Source organism: Colias philodice, chromosome 20, assembly GCF_061535455.1.
Source record: "Colias philodice isolate Cphi_HAF_F1 chromosome 20, ilColPhil1 Martin Lab GWU primary, whole genome shotgun sequence".
Classification (NCBI taxonomy): Eukaryota; Metazoa; Arthropoda; class Insecta; order Lepidoptera; family Pieridae; genus Colias; species Colias philodice.
Window position 1 is genome coordinate 7,627,982 of NC_143105.1, and position 22,741 is coordinate 7,650,722.

The following is a 22,741-nucleotide window of genomic DNA, read 5'->3' on the forward strand; positions in this document are numbered from 1 at the left end:
CGTGGCAGTAATGTTCAATGTTTACTGTATAAACTCATTTAAAAAACTCTGCCTAATATACACATAGGCAGAGTTTTGTAACGGACATTTTTTTGCGTAATTATGAGTCTAGTTGTTTATTATACGTCAATATCTGTTAACGATTTCTAAAATAAAAAAACAACTGTTCTTTAATTGTGCGAATACTATCTAAGTTTGGCTTGTCTCTGTTGCCATAGCGCGTATTTGGAACACGCAGCGTCGATCATTTGATTCATATGTCGGGTGAGAGATGTCGCTAGTGGTGTCAAGTCGCGGAGCATTTTTTCCTGAAAGCAATAATTATTATTAAATAGCATTTATGATATACATAGATGATTGTAACACTATAATTCATAAATGTGCGAGTACTGATGAGAATGAATTCATGGCAATATTTGTTATCATATAAATTTTATAAATGGCGAAGTATGCACATGATATCTTAAGTTAGATTAATTTTTTTTTTTGTAAAAGACAACGCTCAATTAAAATTAAAATTGGGATTTTCCGCCTCCAGAGTAGTATTTTTTTTAATCCTACCAAATTAAAAAAAAATAATTGCTTGTTTGTAAAGTAGGTTTACGATCGAGATGTTTACGTGATAACGTCTTATTGGTGGCAGCGCTCGAGATGAGACGGGAGATCGGTCCGTCTCTCTCGTTATACCTGCGATCGCGCTCGTGAGGTTTTGGTGTGACACAAGTTTCTGAACATGTCACCCGACTAAAACGATTTTAAAAACGTTATCACGTTAAAAACACTTAATAATACATTTAAAGATATCATATTTTCCAAACATTACAATAACTACATAAGAAAATATATTAAGGGCCGATTTTTCAATGCTTGGATAAAACTTATCCGTCCAATAAAGTACTACACGATAATATTAAAATGTCACGTAAAATGTCAAATACGGGCAATTAGAATACGTTTTTAAAATGGTAGTTTTATACATTATTCGACGAATAAGTTTTATCCAAGGATTGAAAAATCAGCCCTTCATCAACTAACCTCAAACGGCCGTAATTTAACGTTCCTAAACCGCAACAACGCCTCATAGAACTTCTCCGCCTTAGCCGCACACTCGGCGTCCCCCCCCACTCCCCCCACACCCCCCACACCCGCGCCGCCCGGCTGCGGGAAGCTGCGCCACAGCTCGCGGAGTAACTCCCCGCCCGATAGGTAGATGCGGTTCAGCTCAGACTTCACGTCCGCGGGGATCAGTTCTATACACAGATAAGATTTCTTTAGGATATGATGGAGGAAAGAGTGGATCTTGCTATAGCACGTTATGTACAAGTAAAATTTCCCCGCGCAGCAGTTCACCGCCCGACAGACGCCCGACTTAGCCGCACACTCGGCGTCGTCCCCCCCTTAATTTCAAGCCTGGACGTTATGGAATTTCTGGATTCGGTCCCCGCGTTCAAGGCCCGCGATAGAAGCTATGCAATAGCTTAAAAGAAATCTCCAGGCTCTTTAATCGGTCCTCGTACTGCCCGTTGCTCCACGCCTGGTACATGCAACAGTACTCACGCGCCATGCACGCCGCGTGGTGGTGCCGCATGAGCGCGCCGCCCGGGCTGAGCTCGCCGAGCGCGCCGACCGCGGCCGCGGCGCCCAGCCGCACCGGCCGCGCGACCTGCTGCCCGTTGCTCCACGCCTGGTACATGCAACAGTACTCACGCGCCATGCACGCCGCGTGGTGGTGCCGCATGAGCGCGCCGCCCGGGCTGAGCTCGCCGAGCGCGCCGACCGCGGCCGCGGCGCCCAGCTGCACCGGCCGCGCGACCTGCTGCCCGTTGCTCCACGCCTGGTACATGCAACAGTACTCACGCGCCATGCACGCCGCGTGGTGGTGCCGCATGAGCGCGCCGCCCGGGCTGAGCTCGCCGAGCGCGCCGACCGCGGCCGCGGCGCCCAGCCGCACCGGCCGCGCGACCTGCTGCCCGTTGCTCCACGCCTGGTACATGCAACAGTACTCACGCGCCATGCACGCCGCGTGGTGGTGCCGCATGAGCGCGCCGCCCGGGCTGAGCTCGCCGAGCGCGCCGACCGCGGCCGCGGCGCCCAGCCGCACCGGCCGCGCGACCTGCTGCCCGTTGCTCCACGCCTGGTACATGCGATTATATTATTTGAGACTAGATTTCCGCCCGCGGCTTCGCCCGCGTTTTCAAAGAAAAACCCGCATCGTTCCCGTTCCCGTGGCATTTCCGGGATAAAACCTATCCTATTTCCCGGGGTAAAAAGTAGCCTATGTCCTTTCTCGGGTATCAAAATACCACTATACCAAATTTCATGCAAATTGGTTCAGTAGTTAAGGCGTGATTGAGTAACAGACAGACAGACAGAGTTACTTTCTCATTTATAATATTAGTAAAGATAATATGTAATGGCACAGAATACATAATAGTAGCTAAACGCTACAGAACGGACACTCTCCGCCTCCCGCCAAAATTAAACACTTACCTCACCCCGCACGATCAGTTTATTAGATGGCCCCAAGGATGGCCCGCATTTTTTAATAAGGACGATACGCAACAAAGATTGACAACATTAATCAAATTGACTTAAAGTAATTTTTATTATTTTGGATTTGTGAATATAGTTTTTCGTAGAAAATGGATAGATATTGTGCTGTTTACGGATGTATTTCATCAGAAAAACGCGAATTTCTTTACGCTAGTCACAATTATTAATGTGCGAACCCTAAAGCGTTAACACACACATTTGCACTCTCTACAGTGTGACTGTCAAAACGATAATTTTGTATGGAGGGTCCGGGGTGTGGTACTGGTACAATACATATTATTTGAGATGAATAAAGGAAAAAAAATATTACAAAAAGACGTGTGGCACTCGGGGACTGCCGCAATAAAGCTATTGCATGCTATGCCTTCAAGCCACACCTCCGTGCCCGTCGGAGTGGGGAGCGTGAGGTTTTTAGTTACAGAATTTCTCGATTCGGTCCCCGCGATTCTACATAGCAAAAACAATTCTCATGGGTGTTCCACCAGGATCATATCTGAGACCATTGCTTTTTCTTTTATTCACAAATGACAAATTTTTAAATTCAGTTAAAATACATAAACAATTTAAACTATAATCTTTTTACATACTGCATTTATTTAAAACGGATATAAATGAACGAATTTAACTCATACTGAGTTAAATTCGTTCATTTATAATTAATAGTTAAGAATATAAATAAATAACAAATTACCTGACATATAGAAGATAAGGCTGACAACGGCGGTGGGTTGTTCGTATTCGAAGTAGAGTGGCTGATTTGTGATGACGGACCTAATAAATATCTTTCTACCTGTAAATGAATTATTTATGAACATTATTGGTATTTATTTGAACCAAATATTTGAGCTTATGCAGTCAGTTTTAAAACTGAAAGTCAGGAGATCCCATAAGGATATTATTAATAATTACTTGAGATATTGGATTTTAGACTACTGAAATATCAGCTGGGTTGCAAAAATGTGTACATAAATACTTACAGGATCATCAATCAAAATTGATACTCAGATTTTTTTTGTAAAAAAGATCTTTAAGGGGCTAGTGATGAAACTCCAGTCTATCAAAAATAGTGGTAATCTTGTTTATAGTCACCTGAATATTTTTTTCAATATCAGACTGAGATCATAAACACAGGATGTTCCACCGTTGGTATACTAAGCCCGTAGGGACTTATAGTTTTGCTTACGATAATAATTATAAAAAAATACAAAAACAACAAAACGACATAACTTTTTTTATTAAAATCAAAAGAAAAAAAATGCGTCTGGAATTTTTGAGTATTTTTTACATACTCTGCGTACGTAAAACTATAAGTCCCTTTGAGTTTAGTATAATAGTTCCCACTGTTATCATTATGCTTATAAAGTACTAGTGGTCCGCCCCGGCTTCGCTCGTGGTACATATTTCGCAATAAAAAGTAGCCTATGTTCTTTCTCAGGGTCTAAAGATTATCTGTGCCAAATTTCATCAAAATCGATCCAGTAGTTTATGCGTGAAAACCATACATACATATACAAACCTTTCCTCTTTATAATAATTATTAGTATGGATAAACATACCTTAGTCAATTTCAACTCTTGCGCACTATTACTACCGCCCGTATCATCCAAATCTTCGTAATGTATCTTTTCTAATATCCTTCTCTTTTTGTCCACTGGTTCGGATTCATCTGCATGTCTCTTGTCCACTCCGTTTGTCTCTTTCACACCGTTCTCCAATACTTTATTGTTATTCGTTGATTTATTACTTGAATTACTACTATTGTTTGCCTTTTGACTAGCTTTTAGCACCTAGAATTGAGAACATTTTTAAGCATACATTATTGATAATACATATTTTTAGATATTTAACGTTTCTGTGATTGTTTTCCCTAATTATAAGGTATAAATATAAACAGTTTCATTTTAAATGAAACATAAGCCAGCCTATTGACGGAATGCATGCTCTTTGAAGTTTAATTTGTCGTTTTTTTTATTTACTAGCTAACCGCCCGCGGCTTCGCCCGCTTTGTCTAAAACCTAATAAATTATATACTAAAACCTTCCTCTTAAATCACTCTATCTATTAAAAAAACCGCATCAAAATCCGTTGCGTAGTTTTAAAGATTTAAGCATACAAAGGGACATAGGGACAGAGAAAGCGACTTTGTTTTATACTATGTAGTGAAAATAATCTCTTATCCCCATTATAAGGCTATATAATTTATAACAATAAATATTGAGAAAAAAAAAACAGTTATATGCAGGTAAATTACTATTTTATATAAACAAAGATTCAATATACCACATACCATTATTGAGTGTTGGTTAAATCTCTTTATCATACTGCGGTGTATTGAATTACTGTCCTTCTCTTTTTCGACCGTATCGTCTTCAGGTAGTAGCGGTATTGATTCCGTGAATTGAGGTAAGTCGACCTGAAATTATTAATAAACACTTATATTACAATAACTTTAAGACATTTTAGATTTATTCCTTTTTACTTTACTTTAAAAGAGAGAATTACATTTTAATGCTTCCTCGTACATTAATTAATTACATATAAGCGTGATTACTTTTCCACTAAATATATAGTAAAAAAAAACATTTTAAATTTACTACCTACACAAATAAACTGATTGATTTTTTAAATTAAACTTCTTTAGGCGCGTTGAGAGTAAAATTTCAAGGTCGCGTCATGGCAATACCGTTAGGTCATAGAGTAATGCGACGATCTTGGTAAAGAAGTTTCACTTCTGGCACGTGTGCTCGGCACACATTTTTTCTTTTATTTAGTCGTAATATACAGTCAAATTGAAATATGTATCAAATTATTTATTAAGAATTAAGATCTTACTTTTTAAGTATTAAAACAAACCGTAAGGTCCAATGTAGTGTGTTTCATAGCAGATGCAATCGCTTGATCGTCCATTTTTGCACATTCACCAAATAGATCCTTACTTGACGATGATGCTATGCGATCCCTGAATTAAGTATAGAGAAATTATTGATAAATTCATGCTATTATATTATAATTGTGTGTGTGTGTGTCCGTCTGTCTCTTTTTCACGTCTAAAGCACTGAACCGATTTAGATGAGATTTGGTACAAAGATATTTTAAGACCTAAATAGGATATAAGATACTTTTTATCCCAGAAATTTAAATTTCTCACAGGAACGGGAACTGCTATCTAATAACAAAGTAAGAATAATGGGAATTTTACAATTAATTCATGTTACTGTAGGTTCAATGCTAAATTAGTTTTAAATTTTCAAGGTTCAAAAGATAAGCAGCTTTTTTTTTCGGACTTTTTCCATGTATAATGTTGAAGAAACCATTGTAACAACTTAAGCGAATCTAAGAACATAAACAAATTTTCATAAAATACCTATGAAAATAATGTGACTGGAAAAACTTGGTCCAAAATTCGGCTTCTGTCATTTTATTTGGCACATAGTCTATGTGTTTCTTTCTCACTGCAGGATATGTTTTGAATATTGCGTCTATTATATCTTGAGTTAGATTATATTTCAGTCCATTGCAGCCGTCCGTCTGCGGTTGAATGTCTGCTAAGAATGCTCCAGAAACACCTGGAAATTAAAAATTGGTTGTTTGTAAAGTAGATTTACGATCGAGATGTTTACGTGATAACATAATGCAGTGGCAGCGCTCGAGATGAGACGGGAGATCGGTCCGTCTATCTCTCGTTATACCTGCGATCGCGCTCGTGAGGTTTTGGTGTGACACAAGTTTCTGAACATGTCACCCGACTAAAACGATTTTAAAAAACTTATCACGTTAAAAATTAATAAATAAATAATAAGTACAAAAGAAAAGTGCTTAAATTCTTGAATTTATAATATTGACTGACACCAATCCTAAATTACTGGAATTTAAATTATGTAATATGGCTGATTTTCGTAAAATTGGACAATATTTTTTAGATTAAATGTATAAATAATGTTTTTTGGGTTTTATATATACATATATGACATCAGTTTATAAAATACTAGCTTTCCGCCTGCGGCTTCGCCCGCGTTTTCAAAGAAAAACCCGCATAGTTCCCGTTCCCGTGGGATTTCCGGGATAAAACCTAGCCTATGTTACTCGTGGATAATGTAGCTTTCGAATGGTGAAAGAATTTTTAAAATCGGTCCAGTAGTTTATGAGCCTATTCATTACAATCAAACAAACAAACAAACAAAGTTTTCCTCTTTATAATATTAGTGTAGAAAAACTACCTATCTATTTTGGTAAGTGAGCAATTGCAATGCTGTTGGTTTTTAATTGTTTTTTTTTAATATAACTGATGGCAAATTTACGCTTAAAAATAGCATGTTATCAGTTTTTAATACAGTTCAATTACATCAGAGAAAGTTGAAACCATTATCTAAATTCTATATTGTCTCTAAGGTAACCCTTGTACTCTGAGAGACTGGACTTTTGATAAATATACATAACCATATCATTTACTAATGAATAATGTTGTTGATATTATTAGTTCGCTTCTTATTATTTACATCAGTTTGGGGTTGAAACAAATACATGATAAAACATGTTTAGAAAAATTAACAAACATAATATTATATAACAATAGTATATTTTTTTAATTAATGTAACTGATAACATAGTTACATTAATTTAAAAAATGTGTGCGTGTACTAGTGTACACACGTAAGAAGTGAAACTTCTTTTGACCTTATTTTTTAAAAAATAATCAACTTTACAGAAATACGTCGAATCACGCGTGGTAAGGATAAGAAAAAGATGGCGCGTAACGGAAAAATGTCACGCGTAACGAAAAAATGTTACACTAAATTTTTTTCCAACCCCGATAAAGAAGTTTCACTTCAATAAAAAATATAATAAAATTTCTTACCAGCCTCTTGTTTAATATTAGTAGATTCTGTGTAATGTTTAAGAGTCGGTGTATTCCAGTACTCTTCACTATTAATTACTTTCGATATAACTAAGTCTTCATATAAATGCTTTAGAATAGGATGCAATGATAATAGTCTGAAAGTAATAACATATTTATTTACATACTAGCGGTCCGCCCCGGCTTCGCCCGTGGTACATAATATTTACGTTTTCTCTACATAAGAACCATCCTCGTACTTCAAGGAATATTATAAAAAAAGAATTATCGAAATCGGTTCAGCCGTTCTCGAGTTATGCGCTTACCAACACATTTTGCGATTCATTTTTATATATAAGAAGATTATATTATGCATTATGGACAAATTTATCAATTACCTAATGAAAAATATATTCAGCAACAAGATTTAAATATATCAATAGTGTTGAATCTTAAAAAATATGAAATAATAAAAAGATCTTTAAATTTAAAAGCTATGCTTTGACATAAACATCTATAAAGACAACAGGTTAATATAAAGCCTACATATTAATTTCTGTAAATATACCAAAGCTAAGCCTCATATCTAAAGCCCCTACTTGTCCTATGCTATGTACTGCAACATCATTTCACATAAAACAACATAATTGATTAAAACATGATTAAATTGCCACAAATATTAACAAAACCGTGCCTAGATTTCATTTCCAACTCCCCGTCGATCTGCCGTTTGAACTTTGGCAACAAGTTCTGCAGCAACATCTTGACCTGATCCCGATCTTTCGCCTGCGCGTCCGCCCCCGCCGGGTTGACGAAGTGAAACGTCGAACACGTGCCATCGTGGAGCACTACTTGTAATTGCACTTTCGGTTTGCCCGCGGGAGATATCTTTTGAGCTGGAACATGTGAATTATTGTATACTAGCTTTCCGCCCGCGTTTTCAAAGAAAAACCCGTTCCCGTAGGATTTCCGGGATAAAACCTATCCTATGTCCTTTCTCGGGTATCAAAATATCTCTATACCAAATTTCATGCCAATTGGTTCAGTAGTTAAGGCGTGATTGAGTAACAGACAGACAGACAGAGTTACTTTCGCATTTATAGTTAATATTATAAGTATGGATTTATGACAACTTTGTACATAATATGGTACATGAGTGTTTATTATGATAAACATAATAAATTGTGGAACATGGCCCATCATGGAGCACTACTTGTACTTGCACTATTAGTTTGCCCGCGGGAAATATCTTTTGAGCTTTGGCTTTTAAAGTCATTGAAACCGTTCAGCCGTTTTTGAAATAAAAGTGATACAACTGCTTTGACTATTATTTTATTTGAACCAAATTACCAGAATTCTTTATAGAATTTGGAATAATTCATTATTTACTACTCAAAGAATGTCTGTTAAAAAGTTCAACCAGCAATAATAAATACATACTTATTATGTGCATGCTCTTCTTTTTATTGTGCTCCTCAAAGTCTCTCAAGTATCATACTTGCATTATAATATTATAGTGACTAGTATACTTAATCCATCAGGCCCCGGAATCACAGACACAATAAAAAATCTATTGTGTCGCCGTCGGATCTGGCCGTTCGGGGCTCAATGGGTTAATATTTAAGATAATGTTTGTTACTTTAACACTTGCTTAGGAATATAATTATACACTTGTTTAGGAAAAATTACAATTGCAATTGACTTGGATGGGATAACAAAATTTTGAATCAAATACAGTTATATTAGATAGCTACACAGAATTTAAATCTCAATTTTATCCGTTATTATCCTGATGCCAGCGGAGACAATTCCAAAAAAAACAAAAATAGTTAAATTCCATTCAGGCATTGCCATTCCTGATTATAATTTATGATTATTAAGTTGGAGTATTTTAAAATGTTAAGTGTTAATAAATGTTAATAAGAACATATTTTGAAAATGGCTGTTTAATATGATATACAGGATATAAGATTTAACCAAGGATTTAATTATATATATATATGTAAAAAAAGGTGTCAAGTGACTGTCGCTGGCCACTAGTGCCAAAGGTCGGTGATCCGTTTGCAAGGACCTTGCATAATCCTGAGAGTTGATTATAAGCAATCACTATTATAGGAATGATCCTAAGAAAAGGCACAAATGTGTACAGTACAATGATTTTGTTAAAATCAATCCAATCATCATCTATTCCATGAAGAGAATAAAAGTTAATGGTAAGAATTAAAATATCAATAACTGGTCTTACTTTTAATATCTGCATATTTGTGTGAGACGGCCACAGTGTCTCGATTCTCCAGCATCCAGGCCAGTCTTTGATTCATCACGTATAGAGTCCCATCACCTTTTTTGTATCTCACATGATTTACACTAAGTAAAACGTCCTCGGACGAAGTAGTCATGTTTTACTGTTTTAATATTTATTATACAGAACACAACTCAGTCTTCACTTTTAAAAAAATAAGAAATTATTCTCTCGTCCTTGGCATAGACACTGAATTTTCACCAACTTTATGAAAAATATATGAAGGAATTCATTTTTATTACAATGCATTTAAACAAATCTACATTGTTAATACTTCGTTTTTACACAATAACAGCACTACACAACATTATTTAGGTTCGAGTTATGGTTTTAACTTTGCATTTGTCTTCAATCATTAAATACTCGTTTCATGAATTCTTCCGTTTGACAAAAATTATCTGAAATGAAATTGACATATCACTTTTTTAATAAATGGCACAAGGCCTGGCTATGGATATAAAGTTTTTAAGGTTAATTTCATGAGTCCTCACTTTTTGGCTTCTAACTTGGAGGTAGTTATAAGTTATGAAAATTAAAAAAAAATTGTTTATATGAAAATAAGTTAATATGTACTTGATTCTTTAGTAAATTATACATTACACTTTACAGTAATACCGGTCTCTCACATTCGCACGCATAAAACAAACGCGCAAGTGTGAGACGGTGAAACCACATAATATTTTGCAAAATACATGAGCGCAAACATTCGTACCACATTCGTACAGTGTCCAAATGCGTATTGCATGTGGTAAGGTCAACAGTTCCCCCTTATAAATTATAATTATATATATTTTTTTCATATCATGCAGATTACAAAGAAACTGTACAAGAAAAATTATTTAACAGAATGAGGTTAATGAAAATAGGCTACTTTTCGTTTCAAGAGTAGAACTGTAATAAATATTTTTACGTAAACGTTATCGTATAAATGTTTACAAAAATTCGGAGGTATGTGTCCAGCTCCCGTAGACCGTTTATGTAAAATATAATATGAAAAGCTTATAATTTTTACACCACAACACGGTTGGAACGTGGACTGTGGAGGTATTTCACGGCAACATAATTATTATAGTACTACGTATTGTTTTAGGTGTTCATTTTGTTTATCATAGAATTATATTATATTTTTTTAAATAAAATGTATAAAGATATAAATAAAATTTTTACTAAAATATTTAATTAACGAAATGAACGCAATATTATTCGACCGCCATTTTATTTATTATTGCCTTGCAACACCGAACATTGACAACCCAAAATGCAATCATGGCGCACGGGGTACTGTGTTTGTAGAATGCTGAGAAGTTTTTACGTAAACACTTCATTATTTTGCGTTTTGATTGGTAAAAGTTTTATAATAAATTGCCCTTATATAGCGAAGAATCTAAAGAAGCATACTTATGTGTTCTAAGTTTGAAGTTTTCTCTTGTCCGCAATATCGTCTCTGTACTACTAGACACTTGCAGGTATGAAAATCATGAGATTCGCTGTTTTAGCTATCTTAACATATATACAGGTATCAGGTTGCATAGCAAGTATGTTGAATTCGATCAGAAAAATGCAGATATCTCTAATTGGAGTTAGTTTACTCTGTTAATGTTGATATATTCATTTGTTCCAGATAACTTTGTTGGTGTCATAATGTCAGAGGCGTACGCTCGTGAGATACTACGAAGGAATGTTGCGCAAATATGTCAAACTATAGGATGGAATGGAATAAACTCAACGCCACTGGACATTTTAGTTCATGTTTTAGAAAAGTATATTTGTGCATTGGGCACCCAAGCTAACAGGCACGCCGAGGAGTTTAACAGGACTGAACCAAATTTACACGATTTAGGATTAGTGTTTCGTGATTTACATGTACAGCTGCCAGAATTGGCTGAGTACACTCGCTGCGTTCCCCCAGTACCACCTCCTGTCAAAACAGAAAAGTTTCCCAAACCAAAAGAATCAAACTTGAACTTTCTTAAACCTGGTAGTCATGAAGTTGTCACAAGGCCAATGCATGTGCATGAGCACTTGCCTCCGATGTACCCTGAAAAGGAAAGGGATACACCTGTTGTTGCAGGAACTGTGGAGATCTGTCAGAATGGTATTGATAGTATTGATAATAATCCTTCATGTGCAAGCCCGGAAATATCAGTTACAGACAGTCCAGAAAAACCTAAAGATATATTTAAAAGACCCAATGATCCAGTGTCATTGCCGAACAGTAAGAGGCCTAGATTACGGTTGGATGAGGAGGAAAGAACAAGAGAAATCAGCAGTGTCATGATGACTATGTCAGGTTTCTTGTCTCCAGCACGGGAAGGTAAATTACCTGAAGCTAGACCACCCACGCTTGTTTCAGAGAGACATCATGAGAAACATAAAGCTAATTCACATCATTCAAATGCAATGAAACCACCATTGGTAGATAAATCCGATAAGAAATCTAAGAAAAATAAGTTATTGAATGGTAAAATTATGAAAAGTAAAAGAAAAGATAAAAGTCATAAAGGTGAAAGTAGTAAATCTAGGGATAGTAGTAAATTGGACAGGTTTCCACCTGGACATCTTACACAGAAAAATAAAGATGTACATCCGACACATCATAATCATGTGACAATGCCAGCGCCTAAGGTATTACCACCTCAAGCTAAACCAACAATTTTGCCGCCACCAACACCTTTGGTACCGCCACTAGTTCCTGAACCATTGAGACCAGTAATTAAACAAGAACCTGTTGAAACCCTTCCAACTCCATCTGTTTCTCGAATTAATTTAATTCCCGGGGAAGAAGCAATACCTGTTCCCAGGAAAATACCTATTTCTAAATCTCCACTTGTTTCTAATTCTTTACCTGTAAATAAACATGCAACAAATTCACATATATCAGATGTAGAAATTAAAAAGGAGGTTATTGACGAAGAAGAGAAATTGGCTTCACAGCCTGATAGATCAAAAATTAATATATTTAAAAGAATATCGAACAAATCTAAGGAAGATAAGAGTTCTTCTGAGGTTGTATCAGAAAAATTACAGTCTGAAAGTGTGATCTCAAGGTTGCAGAATTCTGCACATGAAAATAGTAGATTGAAGTCTGATGAAAACATTGTGAACAACAATAATAGTAGTCCAGTAGATTTATCTAAAGAAATTGATATACGAGCCCATGAAGTTATTAGTATTGATGATGATTCCATGGATAATTTACCAATGCCTCAGTCAAGACCATTGTTATATGATCCGAAACCATCTGGGCTCACAATTAACAAAGCACTTCAACAATCACTCTCCAAAGATGTACCTATTGAAAGTCCAAAAGTAAAGAGAGAAAAGAAACATAAAGATAAAAAAGATAAGGCTGCAAAGCTGGAAGCAAAACTTAAGAAACAGCAACAACAATTAGCTTATGAAATGGTGCAAATGGCTGACAAGAAGAAAATGAAATTTCCTAATGAAAAATCTTCTAAAACTGGAAGACCAAAGAATGAATCAAAACTTCCTCATATGCCACCAGGTTTTCCATTCTTTCACTCAATGCCACCTGGTAGAGGTTTGATGCCAGGTCCAGGCTTAATACCTAATTCAGGACTTATGCCAGGAGGTGATTTCTTAGCTGGCTTAGCAAACAATCCAGCATTAAGGGGGCTCCCTTCACCAAACATGTTAAACAATCCATTTGCTTTAGGAGCAGGGCCAGGTCTTATACCTGGTCCTAGTTTTTTACCTGGTTTACCCAACCATCTAATGCCACTAGGCAACTTTTCACATTCATCAAGATCATCTGCAGTAAAACTTCCTTCAATGTTTAGACGCCCAAGTTTAGAGGTTATACCAGTAGATAATGATGACGATAGAATGATGCATAAATCGCCGGGGACAAGCCGTGAAAAAGATCGACATGACAAGCACAAATCTCCAACCATTCCAAATATTCTACAAAAACAAAAATCTAAATCAAGTAAAGAACACAAAGCAAATCTATATAAAATGCCACCTGTACAGCCAGACATAACAATAGAGTTAAATCCACCAAAGTCAGAACCAGTTCGACAAGAGGTGCCGAGAGAACCTCCCGCTCCACCACCGGTACGATTACCTACTCCTGAACCACCTGCACCAGTCCATCATACTGAACCAACACCCAATGTCGAAGCTACACGTGTTAAAATGTCAACCCCTGAAGTTCCCAAAGATGATATTGATAGCTCAGAGAGGAAAAAAGATAAATCACATAAAAAGGAAAAGAGAGATAAGGATGGTATTAAGATCAAAAAGAAGAAGGACAAAAAAGATAAAAATAAAGATAAGTCTGAAAAGAAAAAAGAAAAAGAAGAAAGGCAAGAAATCAAAGATAGAATTAAGAAAGAGAAGAAGGAGAAGAAAAAAGAAAAATTAGCTGATGGTTTAGTACCTAAACTAACATTAAAATTGGGATCATCTAATTCAAATTCACCTATGCCACCTAGTTCACCTGAAACATTTAAGTTAAATATAAAACCAGTTAAAAGAGAAGAAGAATCGCCAGTTAAAGAAGAGCCGCTATCTAGGGAAAATAGTAGATCACCTGAGTTAGCGCAAATATCAGCGTTGGTAACTCGACCACCAAAACAGAAACATTCGAAGCATAATCATGTAGCAGAACCACAAGAAGCGCAAGCTTCATCGTCGCCGCCAGGCTCTCCACAACGAAAGAATCGTCCGCCGTCAAGTCATTCGAAGTACAGAAGGATATTAATAAAACCTTTATCGAAAAAAGGGCACGGGGATAGCTTAGATGATGAAGCAGCTTCTGTAATCGATGATGTTCCGACGGCGCCGGCTACGCCTGTTGCGGAAAAACCTAGTGGAACATTACCCACGCCATATTATGTCGACGAACACGGGAACAAAATTTGGGTCTGTCCGGCGTGTGGTCGACCCGACAACGGTTCCCCCATGATCGGTTGTGACGGTTGCGACGGGTGGTATCATTGGATATGTGTAGGTATTACGGAAGAACCCGGAGCGACGGAAGATTGGTTCTGCAAGTCATGTCTCGCCAAACGAACCGCGATGGTTCTAGCTGGCGTCACCTCGGGCAAGAAACGGGGCCGAAAACCAAAAGGGGAAAAAGTCAGAGACTGTCATTGATACAGACTTTCGTTGTTACTGAGATTAGTTTTAATTTTCCGTTTTATAGACGCGAGTAAATGGATTGCGATTGTTAATGGATTATTGTTGAATGATATCATGCAGATACGTTTTCATCATTTATAATGTTAATAATATCATAGGCTAGTTTAAGAATAGATAATAATTGAATATTGACATAAAATGTTGAACATGAATATAGTGTAGGTACTTGTAATAATTACCATAATTTTAATTATTTTTGTTAATTTCTTTAATTCTCGTTCGCTCGGTTAGATCAAGTTTAATGAGAGTGCGGGCGTGTTGTACACATTACGCATGTAAACATAGATTTAATATAAGATTCTTTTTATATTGTACAAAAGCTGAATTTACTTAAGAAATTGGTGATGTATAAAGTAATGTAGTGAATATTTAAATAAACAGAAAGAAGGCTGAATGTATTTTCAGCCTATATTTGAATATTTTCATATTATAATTTTAATATAACCCTGTTTTTTTTTTTTGTTAATGTTGTTCCTTCGGATCTATGTACAGGGCTAGCACAATCTCGCATAGCCTCTCGCTCTCCGCGACATCTATTGATCACTAAAGATGGCGTGACGGTGCTTGTCCTAAATTCATTAAACGTGGAGGAGAGGTTAAATGTAAAATTTTTGATTTCAGCCAGTGGCCAATTAAATAATATATTGGTACTCAAAATTGTCGTACATTATTTTGACCTTTCACATACAAGAAAACTACCAAAGTATTTTACATACTGCAATTTATTTAATAAAACAAGCTCATACAACACGTAAAATGCAACTATCTATACAATCAAAGCCAATATTGAATAAGTTTTTAAATTTTTTAACGGCGCAACTATAGGTGAATGAGTAAAAAACTGCTTTGGCCGATTTCAATGTACCAGATTCTTACATTGTGTCAACAAAAACAAAAAGCCTTATGTCTTATAGGTAATTGTATTTATTACACATAAACTGACTAAAAACTCAACAATCAACTACATAAATAAAGTTAATTTTTACTGGCAGGAGGTATACTTTCTGGTGGGGGAATAGTTGGTTGCTTTTCCTTATTCCAATCCTTCAAGCCCTCTGGTAAAGTTGTATCTTCATCTAATGAACCAGTTCCCTCCACAAATTCTTCATAGGTACTCTTTTCAGGGAATGGTCTGGGACCCAGTAATTCAATCATATCATCCCTGCTCAGAATCTCTTGCTTCAGTAAGCGTTCTGCAACCTTCTCAATGTTTGTCTTATGTTCAACTAACAAGTCTGTTGTGCGTTTATGTGCTGAGTTGATTAAATCTCTCACTTCAGAGTCGATTAATTCAGCTGTTTTTTCAGAGTATGGTTTGTCAATAACCATTTCTCCAGGTTGTGGCATTTCAAAGGAAACATTACCCACTTTAGCATTCATACCATAGTGAACGATTTGAGCGTATGCACTCTGAGTAATTTTCTTCAAATCATCCTGTGCACCGGTTGTAATTCTACCAAAGAATATTTCCTCGCTCACTCTTCCACCAAGGGTCATGCACATTCTGTCAAATAATTGTTCCTTACTGTATAGATATTGTTCTTTTGGTAGATATTGTGCATATCCAAGACCCTTTCCACGAGGTATTATAGATACTTTGAGAAGGGGGTCGGCATGTTCTAGGAACCAGCCAGCTACAGCATGGCCAGCTTCATGATAAGCTACAATCTTTCGCTCTTCTGGTTGTAGGACATTCGATTTTTTCTCCATACCAGCTACTACTCTCTCTATGGCCTGTTCAAAGTTTTTCATGCTTATGTCAGTTGACAACTCCCTAGCTGCAATGAGTGCTGCTTCATTGCATACATTAGCAATATCTGCTCCAGTGAAACCTGAAATATTAAAAGAAAACATTAAAGTACATAGTACCTATTGTATACCAAACTTTCAGTTGAATATCTAGGTATACTAATATTGTAAAGAGGAAAGGTTTGTATGTATGTATGTATGGTTTTCACGCATAAACTACTGGACCGATTTTGATGAAATTTGGCACAGATAATCCTCAAGCCCTGAGAAAGAATATAGGCTACCTTTTATTGCGAAATATGTACCACGGGCGAAGCCGGGGCGGACCGCTAGTATATTACAATTTACTGTTCAATTCTAAAAGTTTATAAGTATGAGAGAATATTGAATAAGTTTAATATACCTAATATTATCCATCTAATTAGTTGCTATGCTTGGTCTTCAAAAAGTGTTAGTAAATGTAGAAAGAATATAAATATTTACAAACAAAATTTGAACCATGAAAACAGAAATAACCAATATTATAGATATTTAATTGAATATTCATATGACATACCTGGTGTTAAAGCAGCCATTTTTCTGGCTAGATTCTCTTTATTGAGTGTAGTTTTGAGTGGAGTTAAATGCACCTTGAAAATGGAAGCCCTGCCCTTAATATCTGGAGCTGGTACAAATATCTGACGGTCAAAACGACCAGGTCTCAATAGAGCTTTATCCAAAATATCAACTCTGTTTGTTGCAGCTAGCACAACAACATTTGTTGTTGTGTTAAAACCATCCATCTCTACCAGCAATTGATTTAGTGTGTTCTCTTGCTCTGAATGTCCACCAAAGCTTCGTCCACCCCTTTTCCTACCGACAGCATCAATTTCATCAATAAACAAAATGCATGGGGCATGCTTACGAGCCATTGCAAACATGTCTCTCACTCTAGATGGACCGACACCCACAAACATCTCTAAGAATTCTGAACCAGATACAGTTAAAAAAGGAACATTGGCCTCTCCAGCTGTAGCTTTGGCAAGTAAAGTTTTACCAGTTCCTGGTGGTCCAGTGAGCAATGCTCCCTTGGGTATTTTAGCTCCCAAGTCAATGTATTGTTGGGGGTTCTTCAAGAAGTTTACAAACTCCATAATTTCGATCTTAGCTTCTTCACAACCTGCTACATCCTGGAACTTAACACCAATGTCTGTTGGGTTGATCAATTTTGCTGTTGATTCCATCACACCACCAAAAAGTCCACCACCTTTGCGGCCGCCTCTTCCCATCATATCAGCAGACCTTCTCATCATATAAATTAAGAAACCAATTATTAACAATGTTGGTAATATTCCTGTCAGACTGGAAGCCTCCACCTCAGTTCGATAAATAACTGGCAAGAAGTTCTGTGGTTCAACATTCATTTCTATTTGCGCATTCTCTAGATTTCTCTCGAATGAGTCCACACTGCCAATAGCAAACCAGATAACTTTTCCTTCAAATGTGCCCGGCTGTAATCTTACACGAACCCATTTCTTGTTTATAACCTCTAACTTCTCAACAATGCCTTTTTTTAGATACATGTTAACGAAGTCTCGCCAACTTATTTCTCTGTACTTTAGTTCGAAATATGCAATTGAGGCAATTAGGGCAACTACACCCATGGCACCAAACATCATCCATTTTTCTCGATCTTGTCCATCGTAACCTCCACGGCCAGATCCCCTTCCTCCAGGGGCATTGGAAAACATATTAATATTCCATTTTTCTGGAGACGAGCTCGGTTTAGACGGTGGTGGTGAAGATTTCGACGGTGGAGGAGCGTCATCTTTTTCCGGTTTCTTTTCGTGTTTTTTACTAGTTCCTGGTTGAAAATACTTTTCGAACCCCTTAGGGGGTTTCTTACAGAATTCATACCATTGGTTTAACACAGAATCTAACGCTGGAACTCCTAATGATTGTAGTTTATTTCCTTTAAAATGGAGCTTCGATAGTTGCGATTGCGTTAATCTAAGACCTTTCCACATACTGTTTCGATTCGATTTTTATATACAGTTTATTTATGTTTAAAATAAGTACTTTGCAATACTAAATAATAATTATGTCACATAAAATCGAGAAGATCTACTCAAGTCTCAGTAAAAACATGGTTAAAAATATCTGTCAATCTTATCTGTCCGTCACCGTCTCCATCTAATGAGTCTTGCACACAAATCACGAAATATTGTGAAATAAATACTAACACAAATAGTTAACTCAAAGTTAAGTTAAGTTATTCAAATTACATATTATAATCAAGAAAATAATTGTTCATAAATTACTTTTTCATAAATTCTGTGATTATTGTTGAAGTTTAAAAATAATATTATCTTCGTGCATAGTTATTTCTTATCTGTCTTTATGTTGCCAGACAATATGTACAAATTTTCCTATAATTCACCATTAATTTATGCATGTTTTAAAAATGCTTTTTTATTGTTTTTAATGCAGTAAAGAGAAGATAATGATAATAATATGGGATAATAATCATAATCAACGATAACAATCTTAATTTTATTAAATAAATTCTATTCAAGTTGTAGATTTTTTTTAACTTTGATAATCTGCCAGTTCCAGTTGGCTCAGTATCTGCATACCGCGATTTAAATTGAATGTGCAAATTGAAGATTATTTCGTAAATTATACAATATTAGTTAAAATCTACGTGTGGTGATTTATTGAAAATCATAGAAAGATGTACATTAATATTTTTTATAGATCACGGAAAAATATAGGTCTACCAGAATCTGATGGCATATTTATAATATTTAAGAAATAAAAGATTTTTATGTGGCAACTTATTTGACAACTATCAAATTGGATGTCAAATTATTTTTCTTTTTTGCAGTTGATGAATAATTTTTAGGGTTTTGTCTAAAAAATCTTCGAAAATGTCGAAAAAGCCGCTGCGATCACAAGCAAGAGGTGTTGTTTATAATGTGTATAGAAAAACATTCGGTGAAGAAGGGTCAAAGACATCACAATTTTCAATTTTGAAGATTTTATTGGTAAATTGGACTTACCCGTTTTGATACTATAAATTAAAAAATATTATTTATTTATTTATTTATTTATAATTCTTTATTGAACAAAATATGAAAAAACAATAGTATGCAAAAAGAAGTAGAAATACAAAAGCATAATTTGCCCAAAAGGCGGCCTTATTGCTAAACAGCAATCTCTACCAGGCAACCTGGCGGGAGAGGAAATGCAAGAAGATTATGGGATAGTGCAAAAATACAAACAAAGTATTAATGCAAAAACAACAAAAATAAATATATAATTATATAAACATACACCTACATAAAAATAAACAAATACAATATCATAGATACAATACTACAAATACATATAATATTAAATATATATATATATATATACATATACACATATATACCTATACATACACATACTAAATAAAAGAAAAATAAAAATAAAACTCAAATAAATATAATGAATAAAACAATGATTGGCTTCAGAAGGCAAACAGGAAAGCAAGGGAAAAAAAAAAGAATATGTAGTAACAGAAAATTGAAGAAGCTACTGTTGGGATAGGTAATAGTCTTTAAGTAGCTTTTTAAAGGAGGAGAGTGATTGTGCACGTCTGATATTTTCAGGTAGCGCATTCCACAGCTGAATAGCGCGCACTGTGTAGGAATTATTAAAAAAGTTAGAACTACGGATAGGAGTACTTAATAATAACAGATTAGTAGATCGAAGCGAGATAGAATGATTAGAACTTAAATAATTGAATTTATCTTTTAAGTACGGCGGAGTCTTAGGGCTAAATAGTATACAGTATAAGAGATGAAGCACGTGAGTATCCCGGCGATAACGAATAGGAAGCCAGTTTAACCTTTTCCTGAACTCTGAAACATGGTCAAACTTGCGTAAACCGTAAATGAATCTTATGCAGACATTTTGAAGCTTCTCAAGGGTGTCCAGTTGATATTCATAAATATCAGGATAGCAGGAATCGGAAAAATCGAGGAGAGGAAGGAGAAGAGATTGTGTCAACGTAATTTTGGTAGAGATTGGAAGAAAGTTCCGTAAGCGCCGTAACGAAAATGCAGATGAAAATACCCTTTTTTGCATTATATGTAGGTAACTATAATATTGTTTGTTAATTAGAATATAATTTTATGAAAACTTATGACAGGAGTTTCCAATACGGATATTCGTCAAGTCCAAGCTGTCCAAGTCAATTTTATAATGTGTGTCTGTTAATACTTACGAAAATAAACATAATTTTATTTTATTTTTATTTTATTTTATAAAAAATTATAAGCAGTTTTGATCTACATTATCATTATATCGATATTTTCACATGGCATACTGGTAATGAATATACAAATATAGGTATGTGTAAATAATAATATGTATTACCTGTATAAAAGTAATTTGTTTAATTGTATATTATACTCATTATTACTCATTATTAAGTACAGTATTCAAACTCAAACTCAAACTCAAACATTCATTTATTCAATTAGACTACTATTTAGTAGCACTTTCGAATCGTCATTACATAAGTATTTTTAACATTTACCACCGATTCGGAAAGCAGTATCTACGGAGAAGAATCGGCAAGAAACTCCATAGTTGCTCTTTTAAATCATGTCAATATTACATAATATGTAACTTATATCTAACTACATAATAATATATCATAATATGCCAAAGAACTGTCCTGTGGTTTTTACGCGATAACCCTCCATGGGTCTTTATCGTCTATATATTCCTGAATACTGTAGTACGCTCTCTGAACTAGTACATTTTTTATATAAGTTTTAAATTTAGAACTACTAAACTCTTTAATATTGTGAGGAATTCTATTATATAAGCGTATACCTTGACCCATAAATGAATTTTTAACTTTAGCTAATCGGAAAAATGGCATTTCAATTCTATTCCTGTTCCTTGTGCCATAATCGTGTCTATCTCCTACTCTTGTATGCAAGTCGAAGCTTTTGTGTACATGCAAAATATTATTAAATATATACTGTGATGGTACAGTAAGGATACCAGTATTCTTAAAATGATCTCTTAGTGAGTCCCGAGCACGTAAATTATATATAGAGCGAATGGCTCTTTTCTGTAAGATAAATATAGTTTCTATATCTGCAGCCTTGCCCCACAGTAGAATTCCATAGGACATAATGCTATGAAAGTAGCTGAAATAAACCAATCTAGCTGTATCTTCATCGGTGAGATGCCTTATTTTTCGGACTGCATATGCAGCTGAACTGAGCTTACCTGCAGCGGTGTTGACATGGGCTCCCCACTGTAGTTTCTCGTCCAATGTTAACCCTAGAAATACAGTAGACTCAGTAGGATGCAATACCTCCCCGTTCAAGGTAATATCTCTGTTCAACTTTTTTACATTAGGAAGTAAAAATTCAACACAAGTGGTTTTTTTGGCATTTAATAATAAATTATTGGCAGTAAACCATTTAGATATGTGTAAAAGAGCACTGTTCACTTCGTCAACATTTGGGTCATGCCTATCCACATTAAAAATTAATGAGGTATCATCTGCAAACAGAACTATTTCACACCTATCCTGCAAATAAAAGGGAAGATCATTGATATATACCAAGAACAAGAGGGGACCTAAAATTGACCCCTGTGGAACACCAATGTTAATTGACGCACCGCTAGAACGTTCTCCATTAACAACTACAGTCTGTATCCTATCATGCAGGTATGACGCTATGAGGTTCTGGGCTTTTCCTTTAATTCCATAGTGATTAAGTTTACGTAACAAAGTACAATGTTCAACGCAGTCAAATGCCTTGGAGAGGTCACAAAATATCCCCAGAGCATTTTTTGAGTTTTCCCATGCTTTATATATATGTGTTAGAAGTGCAACTCCAGCATCTGTGGTTGAGCGCCCCTTTGTGAAACCAAACTGTTTGGTGTGCAGTAAATTATTAGATGCAAAATGACTACTCAATTGGTTTAAAATTAACTTCTCGAATACCTTACTTAATGTTGGTAAAATAGAGATAGGTCTATAATTGTTACAGTCTTCTTGATCGCCCTTCTTAAATAGAGGTACAACTTTACTAAGCTTTAGTAAATTAGGAAATGTACCATAGTCACAACACTTATTAAAT

The 22,741-nt window shown here is 35.6% G+C and overlaps 3 protein-coding genes across 4 annotated transcripts; 1 reads left to right on the plus strand and 2 right to left on the minus strand.

Annotated features, from left to right (window-relative positions):
- Positions 1-12: 12 nt before the first annotated feature.
- Tfb1 (transcription factor B1) lies at positions 13-10,340 on the minus strand. The gene is made up of 12 exons (XM_089708130.1): positions 10,181-10,340; positions 9,633-10,087; positions 8,082-8,283; positions 7,409-7,545; positions 5,918-6,119; positions 5,407-5,512; positions 4,841-4,966; positions 4,110-4,340; positions 3,245-3,343; positions 2,008-2,134; positions 1,036-1,250; positions 13-308 (listed from the first exon to the last, which is right to left on the minus strand). Exons 2-12 carry the CDS (start codon positions 9,784-9,786, stop codon positions 186-188), a joined length of 1,722 nt encoding a protein of 573 aa, XP_089564256.1. The 5' UTR covers positions 9,787-10,087; positions 10,181-10,340; the 3' UTR covers positions 13-185.
- Positions 10,341-10,947: 607 nt separating this feature from the next.
- Taf3 (TBP-associated factor 3) lies at positions 10,948-15,512 on the plus strand. 2 transcript variants are annotated; one of them, XM_089707999.1, is made up of 2 exons: positions 10,948-11,032; positions 11,311-15,512. In XM_089707999.1, exons 1-2 carry the CDS (start codon positions 10,948-10,950, stop codon positions 14,808-14,810), a joined length of 3,585 nt encoding a protein of 1,194 aa, XP_089564125.1. In that variant the 3' UTR covers positions 14,811-15,512. The 2 variants fall into 2 exon arrangements, with proteins under 2 accessions (XP_089564125.1, XP_089564124.1); XM_089707998.1 differs by having other exon boundaries at positions 11,018-11,155.
- Positions 15,513-15,559: 47 nt separating this feature from the next.
- Positions 15,560-18,779, minus strand: Afg3l2 (AFG3 like matrix AAA peptidase subunit 2). Its single transcript, XM_089708000.1, has 2 exons — positions 17,161-18,779; positions 15,560-16,687 (listed from the first exon to the last, which is right to left on the minus strand). Exons 1-2 carry the CDS (start codon positions 18,608-18,610, stop codon positions 15,831-15,833), a joined length of 2,307 nt encoding a protein of 768 aa, XP_089564126.1. The 5' UTR covers positions 18,611-18,779; the 3' UTR covers positions 15,560-15,830.
- Between the last annotated feature and the right edge of the window lie 3,962 nt (positions 18,780-22,741).